Source organism: Hoplias malabaricus, chromosome 16 (assembly GCF_029633855.1).
Source record: "Hoplias malabaricus isolate fHopMal1 chromosome 16, fHopMal1.hap1, whole genome shotgun sequence".
Classification (NCBI taxonomy): domain Eukaryota; kingdom Metazoa; phylum Chordata; class Actinopteri; order Characiformes; family Erythrinidae; genus Hoplias; species Hoplias malabaricus.
In genome coordinates, this window is record NC_089815.1 from 10,391,664 (window position 1) to 10,407,269 (window position 15,606).

At 40.1% G+C, this 15,606-nt stretch overlaps 1 protein-coding gene across 2 annotated transcripts in view; it reads left to right on the forward strand.

Moving 5' to 3' along the window:
• The window catches only part of tub (TUB bipartite transcription factor), a 123,947-nt gene that overhangs the window by 56,094 nt on the left and 52,247 nt on the right, over positions 1–15,606 (forward strand). Inside the window, exon 1 of one of the 2 annotated variants that reach the window (XM_066648072.1) lies at positions 7,500–7,700. The exons of the other annotated variant lie outside the window; for it this stretch is intronic. Coding sequence (XP_066504169.1) covers positions 7,663–7,700 — 38 coding nt within the window. The 5' untranslated portion in view covers positions 7,500–7,662. Of the gene's footprint in view, positions 1–7,499; positions 7,701–15,606 lie in introns of those variants that run through there. 2 annotated transcript variants of the gene reach the window in all.

The window sequence follows — 15,606 nt, forward strand, 5'->3', positions numbered from 1 at the left end:
GGAATTACAACTGCATGAATTGACAGGAGTGAAACATTAAAAGGACTTCCTTGTGTCTGTACTAATTGTCCAGTTTATCAGCTTCACTGTCCATTTATATTCACTTTGTAGTTCATCTGTTTCTCTGCATACTTTGTTAGCCACCTTGCACCATGCTCTACTCTGGTCAGGTCACACCAAATTTCAGGTGTTTTCTGGGTGGTGGATTATTATCAACACTGCAGTAACACTGATATGGTGGTAGTGGTTAGTGTGCATTTTGCTGGTGCGAGTGGATCAGACAAAGCAGTGCTGCTGGAGATAATATGTTTAAAGAAACAAAGCGCACAAAAGTATGTCTTGGCTGTGGAAATCATTTAAAATGTAGTGAATATAACTAACATTTCTCCTTTTTAGATTTTTTTAAATTAATAATTTGGAATTAATTTATTTCAATATACAGGCAGTTTATTTGGGCAATTAGGAGCATAGGTCTTAAAATGAGCTGAATTTGCAGCCAATTTCACTTGATTAATTTACGTAAAACCAGTAAATATTCTCAAAAATATATATTCTTCATTTGCCAATTATCTGGAATTAAGGTAATTTAATTTGCAAAATTAGCATTTTTTTGCAGTGTTGCATTACCTTGCCTCACTAGGTGCTAACTTTTTTGTGAACTAATCTGCACACCAGCTTCCAAAGCCTAGCGCGGTGTAGCATGACTTCAAAAGACATACAGCAGCATCAAATATTCACCAACTGGGCAGCCCTTACACCTGCTCTCATACTTCTGGAGTGTAGCAGAGCGCCTCTGATCCCTGACTCTGATCTGTAACACAACAGCCTCCTGGCTTTGATGGCTGCATCTGAGACAATATTGACTTACACCTAGAAAAGCAAAATAGATTCAACTTCAAAGGTAACTGCAGTGTGAGTTTGAGTCGAGTAATGTGACACTGTGATGTGAGAATGAGTTGATTCACGTGCCACTGGGATATGGGACAAAGTTGATTCATGGTTCTATATGATGTGAGTCAGAGTCGAGTAATGAGTCACTGTCACGTGAGACCAAGTTGATTCACAAGTCACTGGGATGTGAGAGTTCATTGTCTGTCTGTAACGGTTTTTCCAGTTCATGTGAGAGTTGATTCAAATTATTCAAAATGGTTCTGGTGGCAGTGCAGGAATGTAATTGGTTACCAGCCAGCTGGCAGGGATTAATGTAATTGGTTAAAATGGATTGGGTGGAGATTTTCAAATATGGTTTGCTTTCTCAGACGGACAGAAATGACTCTGAATGAATAAATGTGCAATATAACTTTCATTTTTGTTACTGTACACATACTGTATTTTCTTGGAGGTGTTGCATGAATCTCAATATGTTGTTCTGCTTGAATGGAGGATAATGTAACTCACTGCCTCAGAGGCAGGTTCTGTAGAAGTACTTTCCTGCACATTTAAGTTATAACTGCTGCCTCTGAAGGAGCTATAGAATGTTATACAATAATGCTCCACTGCCTGTGATGAAGCAGCATGTCATTCTGCAGCTTCTTCATAGACAACAAGCTTAAATCAAACGTGTAGGAAAGTACATTTTCATAATCTGCCTCACAGAGCATTATAACGTTCTGCAGCTTCCTCAGAGGCAACAATTTACATTGTCCTCCATTCAAGCAAAAAACAAAATCTAACAAATAATGAAACAGAACAAATCATATGGTACATTGCATGTTTATTTTTTCCTAAGTCACTTCTGTCAGTCAGAGCATGCAAACCATGAGGGTTAAGGCAGAGCTTTACTTTTTTATGGTGCTAAATTAGAAAATCGCCACCCAGTTAACCAATGTTAACCAATCACATTCGTCCCTGCCAGCTGAATAGTAACCAGTTATGTCTCCAGAACCATTTTGAGTAGTGCTTTTAATTTTTCATGAAACATGATAATACATGATAATTAATAATACAATTATTAATATGTAATTGTAATTCTGGAGTGATTAATGATTCAGAATATACCGGATGAAACAGAGTGCAGATTAATCATTCTTATTTTTGAATTAATTTTTATTTAAGCTCTCGTCAAGTGCAAGTTAAAGTTTACTAAATTAGCTAATATAGTGTTAAGAGTCTTGCCTAAAGACTGTTGTTGGTATATAGTGTTTCTGCTTGACTTGTGAATTGAACACCAGTCACGTAGTGGGCAGTAGTGTAATCCTCTTTGCTAAACAACAGTTTGTATGTGTGCAGTCCCTTGTATTCCTGTGCTAATGCTAATCATGCTACCAATGTAGGCAATTCATGTGTTAGGAGTCTTGTCCAAAGACTCTTTTTAATATAACCTAGTGTTTTTAACAGACACATACTGGCTCATATGACATTAGATTGTGTGAAATATGGCCCCTGATCTAGATGGTAAACCATTTTGTTTACATTGTAAATAGCTTGATCATTTGATTTTGGCCAAAAATGAACACACACTTTATTCTCTTTGCATCTCTTATCCCATTTATAGCTATCAGATGTCATTATGGATTGGGGCTGTTTGATAAATATGCAAATGTAATGTAATGCAGATGGATAAACAGATCAGAAATGCCTTTCATACTTTAATCTAAACAGTCCACAGGTCCATCTCAATGCAGTATCAATAAAACTACTGGAGTGTGACTGCGCACCTCATTTGGAGCCATAAACTGGAGGGAAACTATCAGAAGAAAGAACACAAGGCAATGTTCTCAGCCATGGCCTGGAGGACAAAATGGTTTCTCTGCTGGGTCCAGGCCAAATACAGACCTGTATTATACGCAAGATCTGATTTTATTCTTCTTGTTGATAATGAAGAACAGGATTTATTTTGTGGTAGGACTATTCCTATGCTATTGCTCTTGCAATGCTTCAGCATTATACAGCACTATAAATCATCTCACCCTAATATTCAGTGTATGTCAGAATATTCTTGGCAAGTTATTGTCTCTGCCACAAAAATGTAGTACCTTAGAAACAATAACCAGAATCCATGCTTCCTCCATTCATTTTCCTATCAAATATACATTTATCAACTTTAAATATGCCCATGCTTCACTTTTAGGGCAGAATGGTGGTGCTACCACTGCACCATGGGGTCCTGGGTTCAATACTCGCAGCAGGTCACTGCCTCATTCCGTGTGTTTCCTTTTCTTGTCCTTAATGAATCCAGGTAGACATTGAACCCATCATGGCAGTGTCAGAAATTATGAGATTATGTATTTAACCAATATTTAACATGGCCACCCCATGTTTGGGACTCAAAGGAATGTAAACTGCTTCATTCAGAGACTACAAAGCACTCGAATTCTTATGGGACTGACATTTTAACTGAGCAAAAAAAAAAAAAAAGTATAAACATAATTAATGATCATACCCAGCTCCAAAGTCCTGGGGTTGTTGGTTCTGGCCCTGCTCCGGGTGAATGTCTGTGAGGACTATAGTGTGTTCTCCCTGTGTCTGTGTGGGTTTCCTCAGGGTGAACTGGTTTCCTCCCACTGTCCAAAAACACATTGGATTGGCTATAGGTGTGAGTTTGTGAGTGAATGTGTGTATGGACCCAAATGGTGTATGTTTAAGAATATGGACTCAATGCGACCTTAAACTGGATGTATGAATGAATTAATAATCATATATTTAAAAGAAATGTTTATATAATGTTTATATAATATTGCTGCTTTAAAAATAGATGTTTATATTTTACTTCTGTATTTTTAAACTTTTTCTTAATCCATTGTTTAATAATTTAAAAATAAAATTTTATTCAACAACGCTACATGCATGTGTCATCTTCAGATCCCCTTAGGACAAGGACAGAAATAACCAAAATACACACACACACACACACACACACACGCACACGCACACGCACACACACACACACACACACACACGCACACACACAGTGCTAAGAGCAATGTGTAGACAGCGTAGTGTATATGTGCCTAAACCATGCACTAAATCAATGTGACTAAGTGTGACAGTAAGAAAGATGAGCAGGTCCTGAGGAAGATGAATATGCTGATACACAGTACAGCAGTGAGACCCTCAGGCTGCTCGGGATATTGCAGAGGAATGTGCTGCTTCACAGCAGTGTGCTTACAACAAATGGAGGACATGTCACTTGCGAAATATATTCTTTGTGTTTACAGTGCAGCAAGTCATTTAGCAAAGAATATTAATGAAAGTGAACATTTACTGTTCTAAACTGCAAACCAAGGGCGGCACGATGATGCAGCAGGGAGTGTCGCAGTCAAACAGCTCCAGAGACCTGATGCTTGTACGTTCAAGTCCTGCTCCGGGTGACTGTCTGTGAGGAGTTTGGTGTGTTCTCCTCATGTCTGCATGGGTTTTCCTCCCACGGTCCACAAACACATGTTGATAGGTGGACTGGCAACTCGAAAGTGTCTGTATGTGTGAGTGTGTGTGACACTGTGAAGGACTGGCCTCCAGGGTGAGTTCCTGCCTTGCGCCCAGTGATTCCGAGTAGTCTCCGGACCAAGTGTGAGTGACTTACATAAGCTGAATAAATGAATGAGTGATGAAGCTGATGAAATTGCTTTGTAGTCCCTGAAAGAGCCAGTTATGCTCCATAGAGTGGGTCCTCATCCAGGGACCACCCATGTTTAAAATAGAGCAGACTCTCTGACACATCCAGCCCACTAGGTGTGTGTATGTAGTGGAGTGTGAAAAAATTAAAGGTGGGTGCAAGTGAGAGGTGAGATATTGAAACAAATTATTTGTATAAAATCTTTATCTGTCCTTTATTATTTTTGACAAATATATTGGTAAAATTGGTTTATTTTATTATTTTTTATATAATACATATTCCAAAACAGCATCAGGTGAGAAATGTAATATAATGGCATTTTGGCTGCTTATAGAAACAACACTTTCAGAAAATATATGTAGGGTAGAGGTAATGGCCACTAAAAGTACAAGCTATCTTTTAAAGGTACAACAGTGTTTTTAAATTCCAGTTTTGTTCCCTAAATGTACATACTTACAGTTTCCTGTCCAGATAATCTTTCATTATAGAATTATGTAAAATAAAACAACATAATAATAGTCTAATTAAAATCTACAAGTATTATAGACTTAAGCCCTATTCAGACGGGATTCGTTTTACATGGGGAGCTGGTGTAATGTAATTTTTTCCTAAGACATCAATAAAGTTTATTGTGGATTCCCACTGGATAAGAAATCGCACAGTATTCTTAAAGTAACAGAGATGGGAGGGGCTACTCGATTCATGCACTACCGTCACATACAGTGTGGATCAGATACAGCAGAGCTACTGGAGTTTTTAAACTATCATAACTGTTCTGAGATCAGCCCTTCCACCAAAAGAATGAGGCCTTAACGACTTTATGTTATAGTCCTTCTTAACAGATAACAGATGAGAAGGCAAAAACATTACTAATCATTCACACAGTTATTATAAACGATACTACCCTGCTGAAAAACCAAGCATAAGACCAGCTTTAGCTAGTAACTGGTTTTAGATGTCTTGAGCTGGTGTTTGATGGTCAAGGTGGTTGGAAAGCTGGTCATTTAGGCAAAACATACTGGTAAGCTAGCTGGTTAACCAGTTCTGGACCAGCATAGCATATGTTGCATTTTATTTTGGTCATACTTAGTGGTGCTGGTCATGCTAGTCAATCAGTCTGGTCATTGGGGTCAACCAGCATGTTCCAGCTTGGTCATACTGGTTGTCTAGCTTGGTCAGGTCGATCATGCTTTTAGCCCAGCTAAACCATCAAATTTAAATGAAGACATACCCTAAGCTGGTTAAGATTTAAGCTGGTCAAACAGCTAAACCAGCATGACTAGCTTGAAAAAAACAGCAGGGTATAAACCGTTTAATGGTAACACATGTTAATAACATGTATTGAAGCTACTAGTATGTACTCAGGTATTTATTACTTTACCCCCACATCCACAGGTAAAACTAATCCCATCCAAATAGGGCTTAAGGTACTACCAACCCCCACCCCCCAGAGCAATAGCATCTGTTCTGTTTCAAATGTGCAGAAAAGAAAAGTTGTTATTGTCATGCTTTTGGCTGCATATATTTTTATTTTATTTTGTTAGCTTGCCTTGTGTTAGCTATTTTACAATACAAAATAAGAGTCCTGGGCAAATGGTGTTGGTTTTGACGTGATTGTTTTAAAGATACGCTGTGGTAGTTTGCATATTGATAAGTTTGTTTTGGGGAGGGCCAGTTCTTTGGATGGAAAGGGAGTGTTTGCCTTCTTCTGAATAGCTGCCATAGTTGATGTTGTTACTGGACATTAACAGTGTAGCACTAGGACCAGATGAAGTACTTTCCCCTGTTGTGTGTGAGTGGTATAGAGTGTGAAATAAGAAAGGGATTTATACTATAACTGCCCTAAAAGCAGATACAGTAATATGACAAACTCAGCGTCTCATTAAAGGGACTGAAGGATGGGAGAGATCACACAGGGAGACTTTAAACAGTACACTGATGGCTGTGCCTTTGTTTGGGTTCGGCTGAAATCAAAGACAATTACGAGAGCACCGTTCTGTCCCATGCTAATGAAGCCTGCGATGAATAAACCGTGTCCCAGAAAACACATTGGAGGCCACCGTGTTTGTGTCTGTCTCCAGAGCCTTGCTGATGTGTTCGTGTTTGTACTACAGCTACAACAGCCAACATCAAAACATACAGACAATAGAGAACCATCTCTGTCCTCCTCCTTCAGAACTCTGAGCAAGGTTAAAGCACCTTTAGTGAAGAGAGAGAGAGACAGAGAGAGAGGGAGGGAGGGAATGTGAGTACAGAGAGGGAGGGAGGCAGAAGAAGGGAGGGAGGGAGAACTAGCAGGGGAAGCAGAGAGCTAATTCAGAAGGGTGAGAGAGTACAGAGTACAATAGCGAGATAGGGAGAGATAGAGAGGGTAGGTGAGAGTGTACAGAGAGAAAGAGATAGAGAGAAAGCAGGAGGGAGAGTCAGAGAAGGGGGACAGGGAAAGAAAGGGCGGGAGACGTGGGTTAGATATACAGACAGTGGGAATGCAAGCTAGTCAGTGAGAGAAGGAGGCGAAGAGAGAGAGAGGGAGGGAGGGAGAGGGAGGTGAAGAGGCAGGGAGAGAGGGAGAATACGGTTTGAGAAACAGACGACGGGAACACAAGCCAGTCAGTCAGTTAGAAAGTGAGAGAGAGAGAGAGAGAGAGAGAGAGAGAGAGAGAGAGAGAGCACAAAAAAGGAGCGCCTAGAAGCAAGAGAGTGAGCTACAGAGAGATAGAGCAGGAGAGTGTGTGTGTGTGATAGAGAGAGAGAGAGAGAGAGAGAGAGAGAGAGAGAGAGAGAGAGAGCAGAGCATAAGCCGTACAGTGGAGGGTCTTTGGCAGAAAGAAGCAAAAAGCGCGGGCGAACGAGCAGCAGATATAGTGCAGAGAGGGAGCAGCCACCATGCCTGAGTGAAGGGAAGGCAGGGGGACGTAAGCAGTGGTGGAGCAGAGGAGCTGAGAGGAAGGATAAAGCTGGCAATCCCACATCCACACAGAAAGGCTGGAGCTAGCTGACAGAGCTGTGTTCAGACCATGGACGGATGGATGGACGGATGGTGGCTGTTGTCCTACACTCTGCCTCAGCCCTCCCCAGCTTACTGAGGCCTCTACACATCAGGAGATATGAGCTCCAAACACTCCTCAGACTGGATCCCTTACAGGTACATACACTAGATGACCCCTAAGGCCTTTTGGTGCTAGCCCTAAAGTGAAGGGCGCTGTGTGTTGTTTGTGGTGTTTACAGTAAGGGCATGCGACTGGGTGAAAGGACATGGAAAACTATTTTCATGGTCGTCTTGAGTGGTTTGTTGATATATATAAAATTTAAAGCATCAACAGGAGGAAGGAAAATCTGACTTAACTTTCAATGGGAATAAATGGCAACTTTATAGGTTCTAAGTAGATTTGCATCACGCCTGTTGGTATTTTGACGGTAAAGTTTTCACACAGTGTAAACAGCAGCTGCAATCGTCAAAATATACAAGCAGTTTTGCCAGTAGCACACTGTTTCCATTGTGCAAAAACCTTGTATTTCCAACTGTGTATTCATGGCAGCATTGGAAGCTCAAATTTCAGGATTAAATTTGTTTGGGAGGAAAACGCAAGGGTGGCAGGTAGTGTCGCTGCTACACAGCCCCAGGTATCTACGGTTGTGGGTTTAATCCCCACCTCATGTCACTGTCTGTGTTCTCTCAGTGTCTATGTGGGTTTACTCCACATTCCAAAAAAAAAAAATAACCTCAAATGTTGGTAGGTGGTTTGACTTTGTGAAAATGCCCACAATTATGGGGTGTGTGTGGTGTGTGTGTGTTAGTGACCGAATGAATAAATAAATGAAATATCCAGTTACATTTTCTTCCATTACAGGTTAAGGATGTTTGTCCCGTATCCTAGAAAAAAAAAGTATTTTGGGGGTATGAGATAGAAATTATTTCCCAACTAGAAGGGAAAATCAAGTGCAGTACAGAATATAAAAGAGTAAATGGTACAATGGTATTACAGATGAATACGTGAAGCAGGATACAATAAATATAAGGCTACAAGGAACTTACTGCAATAAAGTAAATACAGTAAGAGTGAAAGATAAAGAATCAACATAGAAACAATAGGTACAAATAAGAGACAGTGTAATTTACAAAATCTCCCAAAACTAAATAAAGATACTTCTTTTTAGTAGAAACATTTTCATCATAATTTTGCACAATTCAACGAGTAAACAAAGTCATTAAGATTGTTTTGTATGATTGGTGCTGATAGTAATCAGGGCTTGCACTGTCTACAACAGAAATATGACCATTTTATTTACTACCCACAACCACCAGTTAACCTACACATATCTTCTGTGTCTTCTGTGTTTTTATGTCGGAAGTCTGATAATTGGAATATCCCCCAAAAGATGGGGACTACCATATTCCTTAGTGTTATAAAATTACTCTCCACTATGAATGTGCTTTAAAAAATATGATTTAAACCATAACCTACTCCATATTCTAAATCTTACTTAGAACAATTTCATGTGAGAGCTTTCCGTGAGGTAGAGGTTTAGACGCCTGGTTCCTCTTAACACCACTGTGAACAATTCCGTCTCTGTCAGTTTCTCTAGTCTGGAACATTGCACTCGGTGTAGTGATACAGAACCAGTGAGATTGCTCTCGGCATTCTTGATGCTTGATATTGGAGTGTGATATTTCTGTATGGACTTGGAGATGTTCACACTGTGATTTAATGCATTTTATAAGAAGCATTTTGTGACATTAACACACGTAAGAGGCAGGACTTTTGTTTATTGGGTCCTGGGGTTGTGCATTCAATATCTGCCTTGTGGTTACTGCCTGTGAGGAATTTGGTGTGTTCTCCCTGTGTCTGTTTGGGTTTCCTCCTGATGCTCCACTTTCCTCCCACAATCCAAAAAAGCATGGTGATAGGTAGATTGGGTGTGCTTAAGTGTTTGAGTCACTGTATTTGTCCTCTGATGGAAAGGCACCTTGTCCAGGGTGTATTTCTCCAAACCACAGGTTGAATTCCAAGATTCTGTGTGGCTTTCCTGTGGCTTTTCTTCCCACTGTTCAGACAAATGCACTCGTTATAATTCACAGATGTTCAGTTCCTATCAGCACTATGGTGTAGTATTCGTACTCAGATCATTTCCAATCAGAACACTGAATGACTCTGATAACATTGTGCGGAAATTAGGGCAGATGTTATTATTGTAAGATTACATTTCAGTGCTCTACTTAGGAGTGTCGTAACATTTCTAATATTGATAATCCATTTATTCAATTTATTCAAATGTATTGTACTTATTTTACAGTGTATCATTGTCTGAGCCTTGCCACTTTTGGCACTTTTCCACCTCATGAAATCTACACAACTCGACTTGAAATCTGGTACCTGGAACCAGGTACTTTTTAGTCTCTGCTCGCTTACAGTTCCAACCGAGCCGAGTAGGTACTAAATCGTGATGTGTAAACCCTACAGAGCGCTGAGTGACCAGAGACCTGTCAATCACCATGAAATGCAGAGCTTCAGCACTGCTTCATCTCTGAAGTTACAGCAGCTTTCACATGTTCTCAGTCAACTCACGACAGCAGCTCGTAACAATACCCCAAGGTGTTCTGAAGAGGTTCAAATGCTCCTCAGGTCGGTGGCTGACATTAAGTACACGCCGAACATGCAACAAGGAAAACTGATCTGTGGAAACTGGGGCGCGGAGCTGTGTTCAGTCAAAAAAAAAAAAAAAAAAAACACAACGAGGAAACTGCGAGGAAACTTCCATTTGGGAACGGGGAGGGAATTGTGGCTGATGATGATGATGATGATGATGATGATGATGATGATGACGACTGTGTTATAACACTCTCGGTGGATGAAACCCAGATAAAACAGATACTCTCTCTGCTCCCTTTGGCTTGAACACTGCAACAAATAATGTCCTATTAAGCAAAAACATCTTCTGTTTAGTATGTACACCTCTTTTCCTCTTTATGAGATAAATAAAATGATTTTTTACATGAAAGAAAATATTTTTCTACATATTTCTAGAAAATGTGGCATGTTTCAGGTGATTTTAAACAAGTAAAATGATCCATGTAAAGGAGCCATAATAATAATATGTGAGTGGGATTAGATACTTGGGCAAGAAAAAGTGATTTAGAACAATTTTAAAATTACAATATTATAATATTCTGAAAAACACCCGATGAGAAATATTACACATGATTTTTGCAGTGAATGACTGCCACTCTTCTCTGTGATGTTGCTGCTGTTTGGAGGAGAAACCCTATTGCCATGGCTGCACCGCTTCCTGTGCTCCCATTGGCTCCCGGTTGCTATAAGTTACACAGTGCACTTGCCGTGGCTCCTTCATTGAAGCACTCAGTGAAGGAGCTGTTATAATGGGACCGCCACTAGATGCTGTCTGTAAATGTCAGTGGCCAGCTAAGGAGATTGTGTGCTATTTATTTCCAGCTTCCCTGTCTGAGCTCATCTGTTTTGTCAGGGAAATCTATATTTGGAGCTGTGGAGTGCAGTTCTGGAGTAGCTCCAATAATCCCAAAGGTGCTCAGCTCCAGCAATGGCCAAGAAACAGAGAAAAAGAAAAAAACTGTAACAAGTTATAAAACAAACAGTGATGAGTGGCTGGTTGACTTCTTCCCAGCCCCGTGAGTGGCCAACAGCTCGGGCTGCAACACGTTACATACCTACTTCATTAATAATACATGGATTAATGACAAGGGTAAATACATTTAGTTCAACATTCCAAGAGCAAAACATTATTTTGTGATATACATAAATCAGTCAAAACATTTAAATGACACTCATCGTCCATTCTGTCTGCTCCACTGACCATAAAGATGCACTTTGTAATTTTACAATCACAGATGGATGTCCTTCTGTTGTTCTGCATACTTCCACCCTATTCAATGTTCAGGACCTTCATAAGACCACCACCAAGTGGGTATTATTTGGTTGGGGATCCATTCCTATTGCTGCAGTGACATGGTGGTGGTGTGTTTGTGTGGGTTGTCCTTGTAAGATTGGATCAGACACAGTAGGTGCTACTGGAGTTTTTAAGCACTGCAGCGCGTGATGCACCACACAAATCATACCTGCTGTGGTACGTGAAGAAGATAAAATGGACAAAGGTTATAGAAAAAAGGAGGTGGGTTTAATGTTTAGGCTATTTGAGTGATTTAACCCTTTCTTCGCCTATGATGGCAAGCTGTATATTGTGTGGGTGCAGCATTTTGATAGAACTTAGTTGCCCATGTGGGGCATATCCACAGTTTTCCAGAAGGTTCATAATTGTCTGCACTGGTCCCAGATCTGATTTTACCCACCACATGTCCTGACTTGTGCTCTGGAGCCCACAGGGAGCTGTGATGCAGATTGTAATCAAGAGGGAAATGCTCTGAGCTCAGACAGGAGAGGAAAATCTGAAGCTCCAGGTGTCACCAACATTAATGAAGAACGAACCTCTGGCCAGGTAAAGCCCAGCATGGGGCATTGAGGCCTGGGGTGAGCTTCTCCCAGGGGCTTTTATACCTCATCTCCCCCCAAATGCTAAATCAATTCACCTTAATTTATTACACTGCCAGGAAAAATGAGGAAATTTAATAACTAATCACATTTATAAATATATTTTGCTATATTTTGTTGCTTAAAATGACTGGTTGCTCACTGATTTATAAGTAACTGACAAAACAAGAGAGGGGGGTTCTGAGTGATACTGTTAGAAGCGGGCTCAGCTGCTCCCATGAGTTGCGGATAGTTTATTAGCGAGACCTTCGACAATGCATGGTCACGGCTCACTGTACACACCTAACACACACTCACATGCATGTGAGAAGCCTGCAGTGGTCCAGTAAATCCCGTACCCATCAAGGCATCTAACAAAATTAGATCACTGCTTTAAATTCACACAAATAGTGTTCAGTCTCCTGGTTTGCTACATTTAAAGTGTGCACTGCTGTAGTGCATTAGTTCTGCCATGAAGCTGAGGGCGCACCTTACATTTCACACATAGGTTTGATTTATTGCTTAAACAGTTTGCTGCAGTGGCAGTGAGAGTGGGACTGGAGAAAGGTGTTCAAGACGCTAGAGTCAGAACCAAGTGATGTTTTTAGGTGCCTGGAGCGAGACTAGAGTGAATTTTTTTCAGGTGGCTGAAGTGAGAGTTTTAGGCGGCAGGAACGAGGGTTTTGTTTGGTGGCTTGGGTGTGAATTTTATGCAGCTGGAGTGAGGCTAAGGTGGGATATTTAGGTGACTAAAGTGAGATGTTTAGGCAGCTAGAGTGAGACTGGAGAATCATTTTGCATTCAGGTGTGTAGTGTACAGATTTTCTAATATTTATCAAACATTAATAATTCATGATTCTTATTCAGACACAAAAAAGGATAGTCACAAGCCTTTTAGACAATGCTGATATTGACTGGATATTTATATTGTCACAAATTGCCTTAGCCAATGGGATTGTATGAATATTACAGCATATTTTGTCTATACAATATTTGCGGCATGGTGATGCAGTATGTAGTGTCACTGTCACACAACTCCGGGGTCCTGGGTTTGTGGGTTCGAGCCCCGCTCCAGGTGACTGTCTGTGTGGAGTTTGGTCTCTTCTCCCTGTGTCAGTGTGGGTTTCCTTCCACCAGTCCAAAAACATACGTTGGTAGGTGGATTGGCAACTCAAAAGTGTCCATAGGTTAGAGTGTGAGAGTGAATGTGTGAGTGTGTGTCGCCCTGTGAAGGACTGGAACCCCCTCCTGGGTGTGTTCCTGCCTTCTGCCCTGAACTGGATAAGTGGATACAGACAATGAATGAATGAATATTTGCTTAATATATAGTGTTGTTTGTGACCGAGTGCAGTTCTTCAAACACACTTGAATGCTATTTTGAAGGGTGAAGTTTAGCAAATGCTTCCTCTGAACCAAGTGAAACTAACCATTATTTCCCTACAAACTGCCACATCATTGGAGCTGAACATTTTTGGAAGAGAACACAGACTGTCGAGTTATTTTATGTTAACTAATAGACACCCAGGTTGGCTAGCATCATTCACCCAGAGAGACAGAGACCAAAGGTTGTGAAATGACAATGACTTACCATTCTATTTCAGATGTAGGTAAAATAGTGTTGGGGTCTTGCTCAAGTGTTTGCATGGACAGGGAACTGAACCAAGAATATAGTGTAGTTGCCCTGTCTGGGCACTGGGTCAAAGACTATTAATGTCAATCATATCAGTGCTCTGGTGAACACCAACTGATGCTGGAAACAAGGGGAAATGATTTGCACATTCATTTTATACATGGGTTGTGAGAATGTGCAGTGAATCGAATAGAGTTCGATTTTATGCTCTAAAAAATTGTGAAGTCAGAGACAGTGAGAAATCGAATTGACTTTAGTGCAATGAAACACCTAAAAAACAAAAAAGATGAACATGAAATTTAGAAAAATATATTAACTCTGCTTTAAACCAAAAAAATTTTGTCAATTGACTAAAGAGAAATCTTTGTGTTAAAGGAGCAGTAAGTCATTTTACCACCAAAGAAGCAAGCAATATGTATGTAATGTGTTTATTTAAACGTTTTTATATAAAGTGCAGTTTATGTGAGATGAAGAAGCAAATCGATTTGTAGTATCTGAATGAACTACTAATTTATGCTCCACTGAGCGGGTCATCCACATGAGTGCAGTTATGTTTATACAAGGCCTACTACACAATCCCTATATATCAGTATACTGGCTCTTTAATTATGGCACTGCACTGTGAGTGATTTAAAAACTTCACATAATGAAATTCTTATTCGTACAGCATTCGTTATGTGCAGGCCTTTAGTTTTAAATGTGAACCTGTTATGATTTGTTTGATATGCTTAGTGTAAATACTGCCACTATTGGTTTGATGACACTACAATCAGATCTTTAGCTATTTTTTTCCCCTATTTTTGCTACATGGACATTAGGCCAAAATCTCCCAGTGTACATTTCAGATACTCACATTGACTAGAGTACATAAGTGCCCATTTTCCTTCAATTTTCTGCTCTGCCATGAGGTCAGACGTCTAGCACACGAGAGAGAGAATCAATACGTCCAACCTTTAAAATGAAGCCGTGAAAGGCATACGCCTGCCAGAATAGGAGGGTGAGGAATAGGGTCATTTCAGAGAAGTGATAACTGAGGAAGGGCCATGGAAACAGAAAGAGTGGTGTCTTTACAGCAGCTTCTCACTGGAAAAAAAAAATCAGTTTCGTCTACCAGTGAAACTGCCCTAGGATACAGAGAGCATCAGTCCAATTTCAGGTATCTGGCTTGTATTGAAATACCCCCCTGGATCAGATATGGGAAGGACAAAAAGAACATCTCTGATCCGACCTGTAGCAAATCTGTCCTGAAATAACACATGTTCAAACTGTGATGCCATGCTGTTAACTATATTTCTTACTACGGAGTAAAAGAGCATTACACTAATTTGGTGAAGAGCTCCAATTATAAGATAATTATTATATTAGCAGAATTCTGGTGCTTTAAGCTGCACCCATTGCTGTCACATTAGGTCTGTCCCAAAATGTAGTGAGCTGCTTAAGTAGGGAGCTGTTTAAATAGGCAGCATTCTAACCAATGTCTGTCCTCATAAGTTTTGAGATGCCGTATTTAGATTGCGTTACGTCACCTCAGTGTTTCAGAGTGATTGACTCTGTTCTTTATGTTTTTATAACAATTTAAATTTTTTTTTGCTCTAGAATTTGTGCGTGCATCTTAAAATTCAGCCAGATTAAGATTATTTAAGGTATCTAAGAATTGGTACAGCCTACGAGTTGGGAGGGCACACACTATGTAAAATGCTCTCTATGTAGACAGCTCAACAGGATTTTTGTACAGACCCAGTGTATTTATTTGTGTACACACAGCTTTTATAATCTCAATAAAACAAGCATGAAAGGAAATGTAGTACTCTGGACTAGTTTTACACAGGCCCCAGGTCAACAAACTCAAAAGAGCTAAAATAAAACATAGAGCTGGACAAAACACAAGTGGCTAATCTTGATCCAGGAAGTCTTTTATG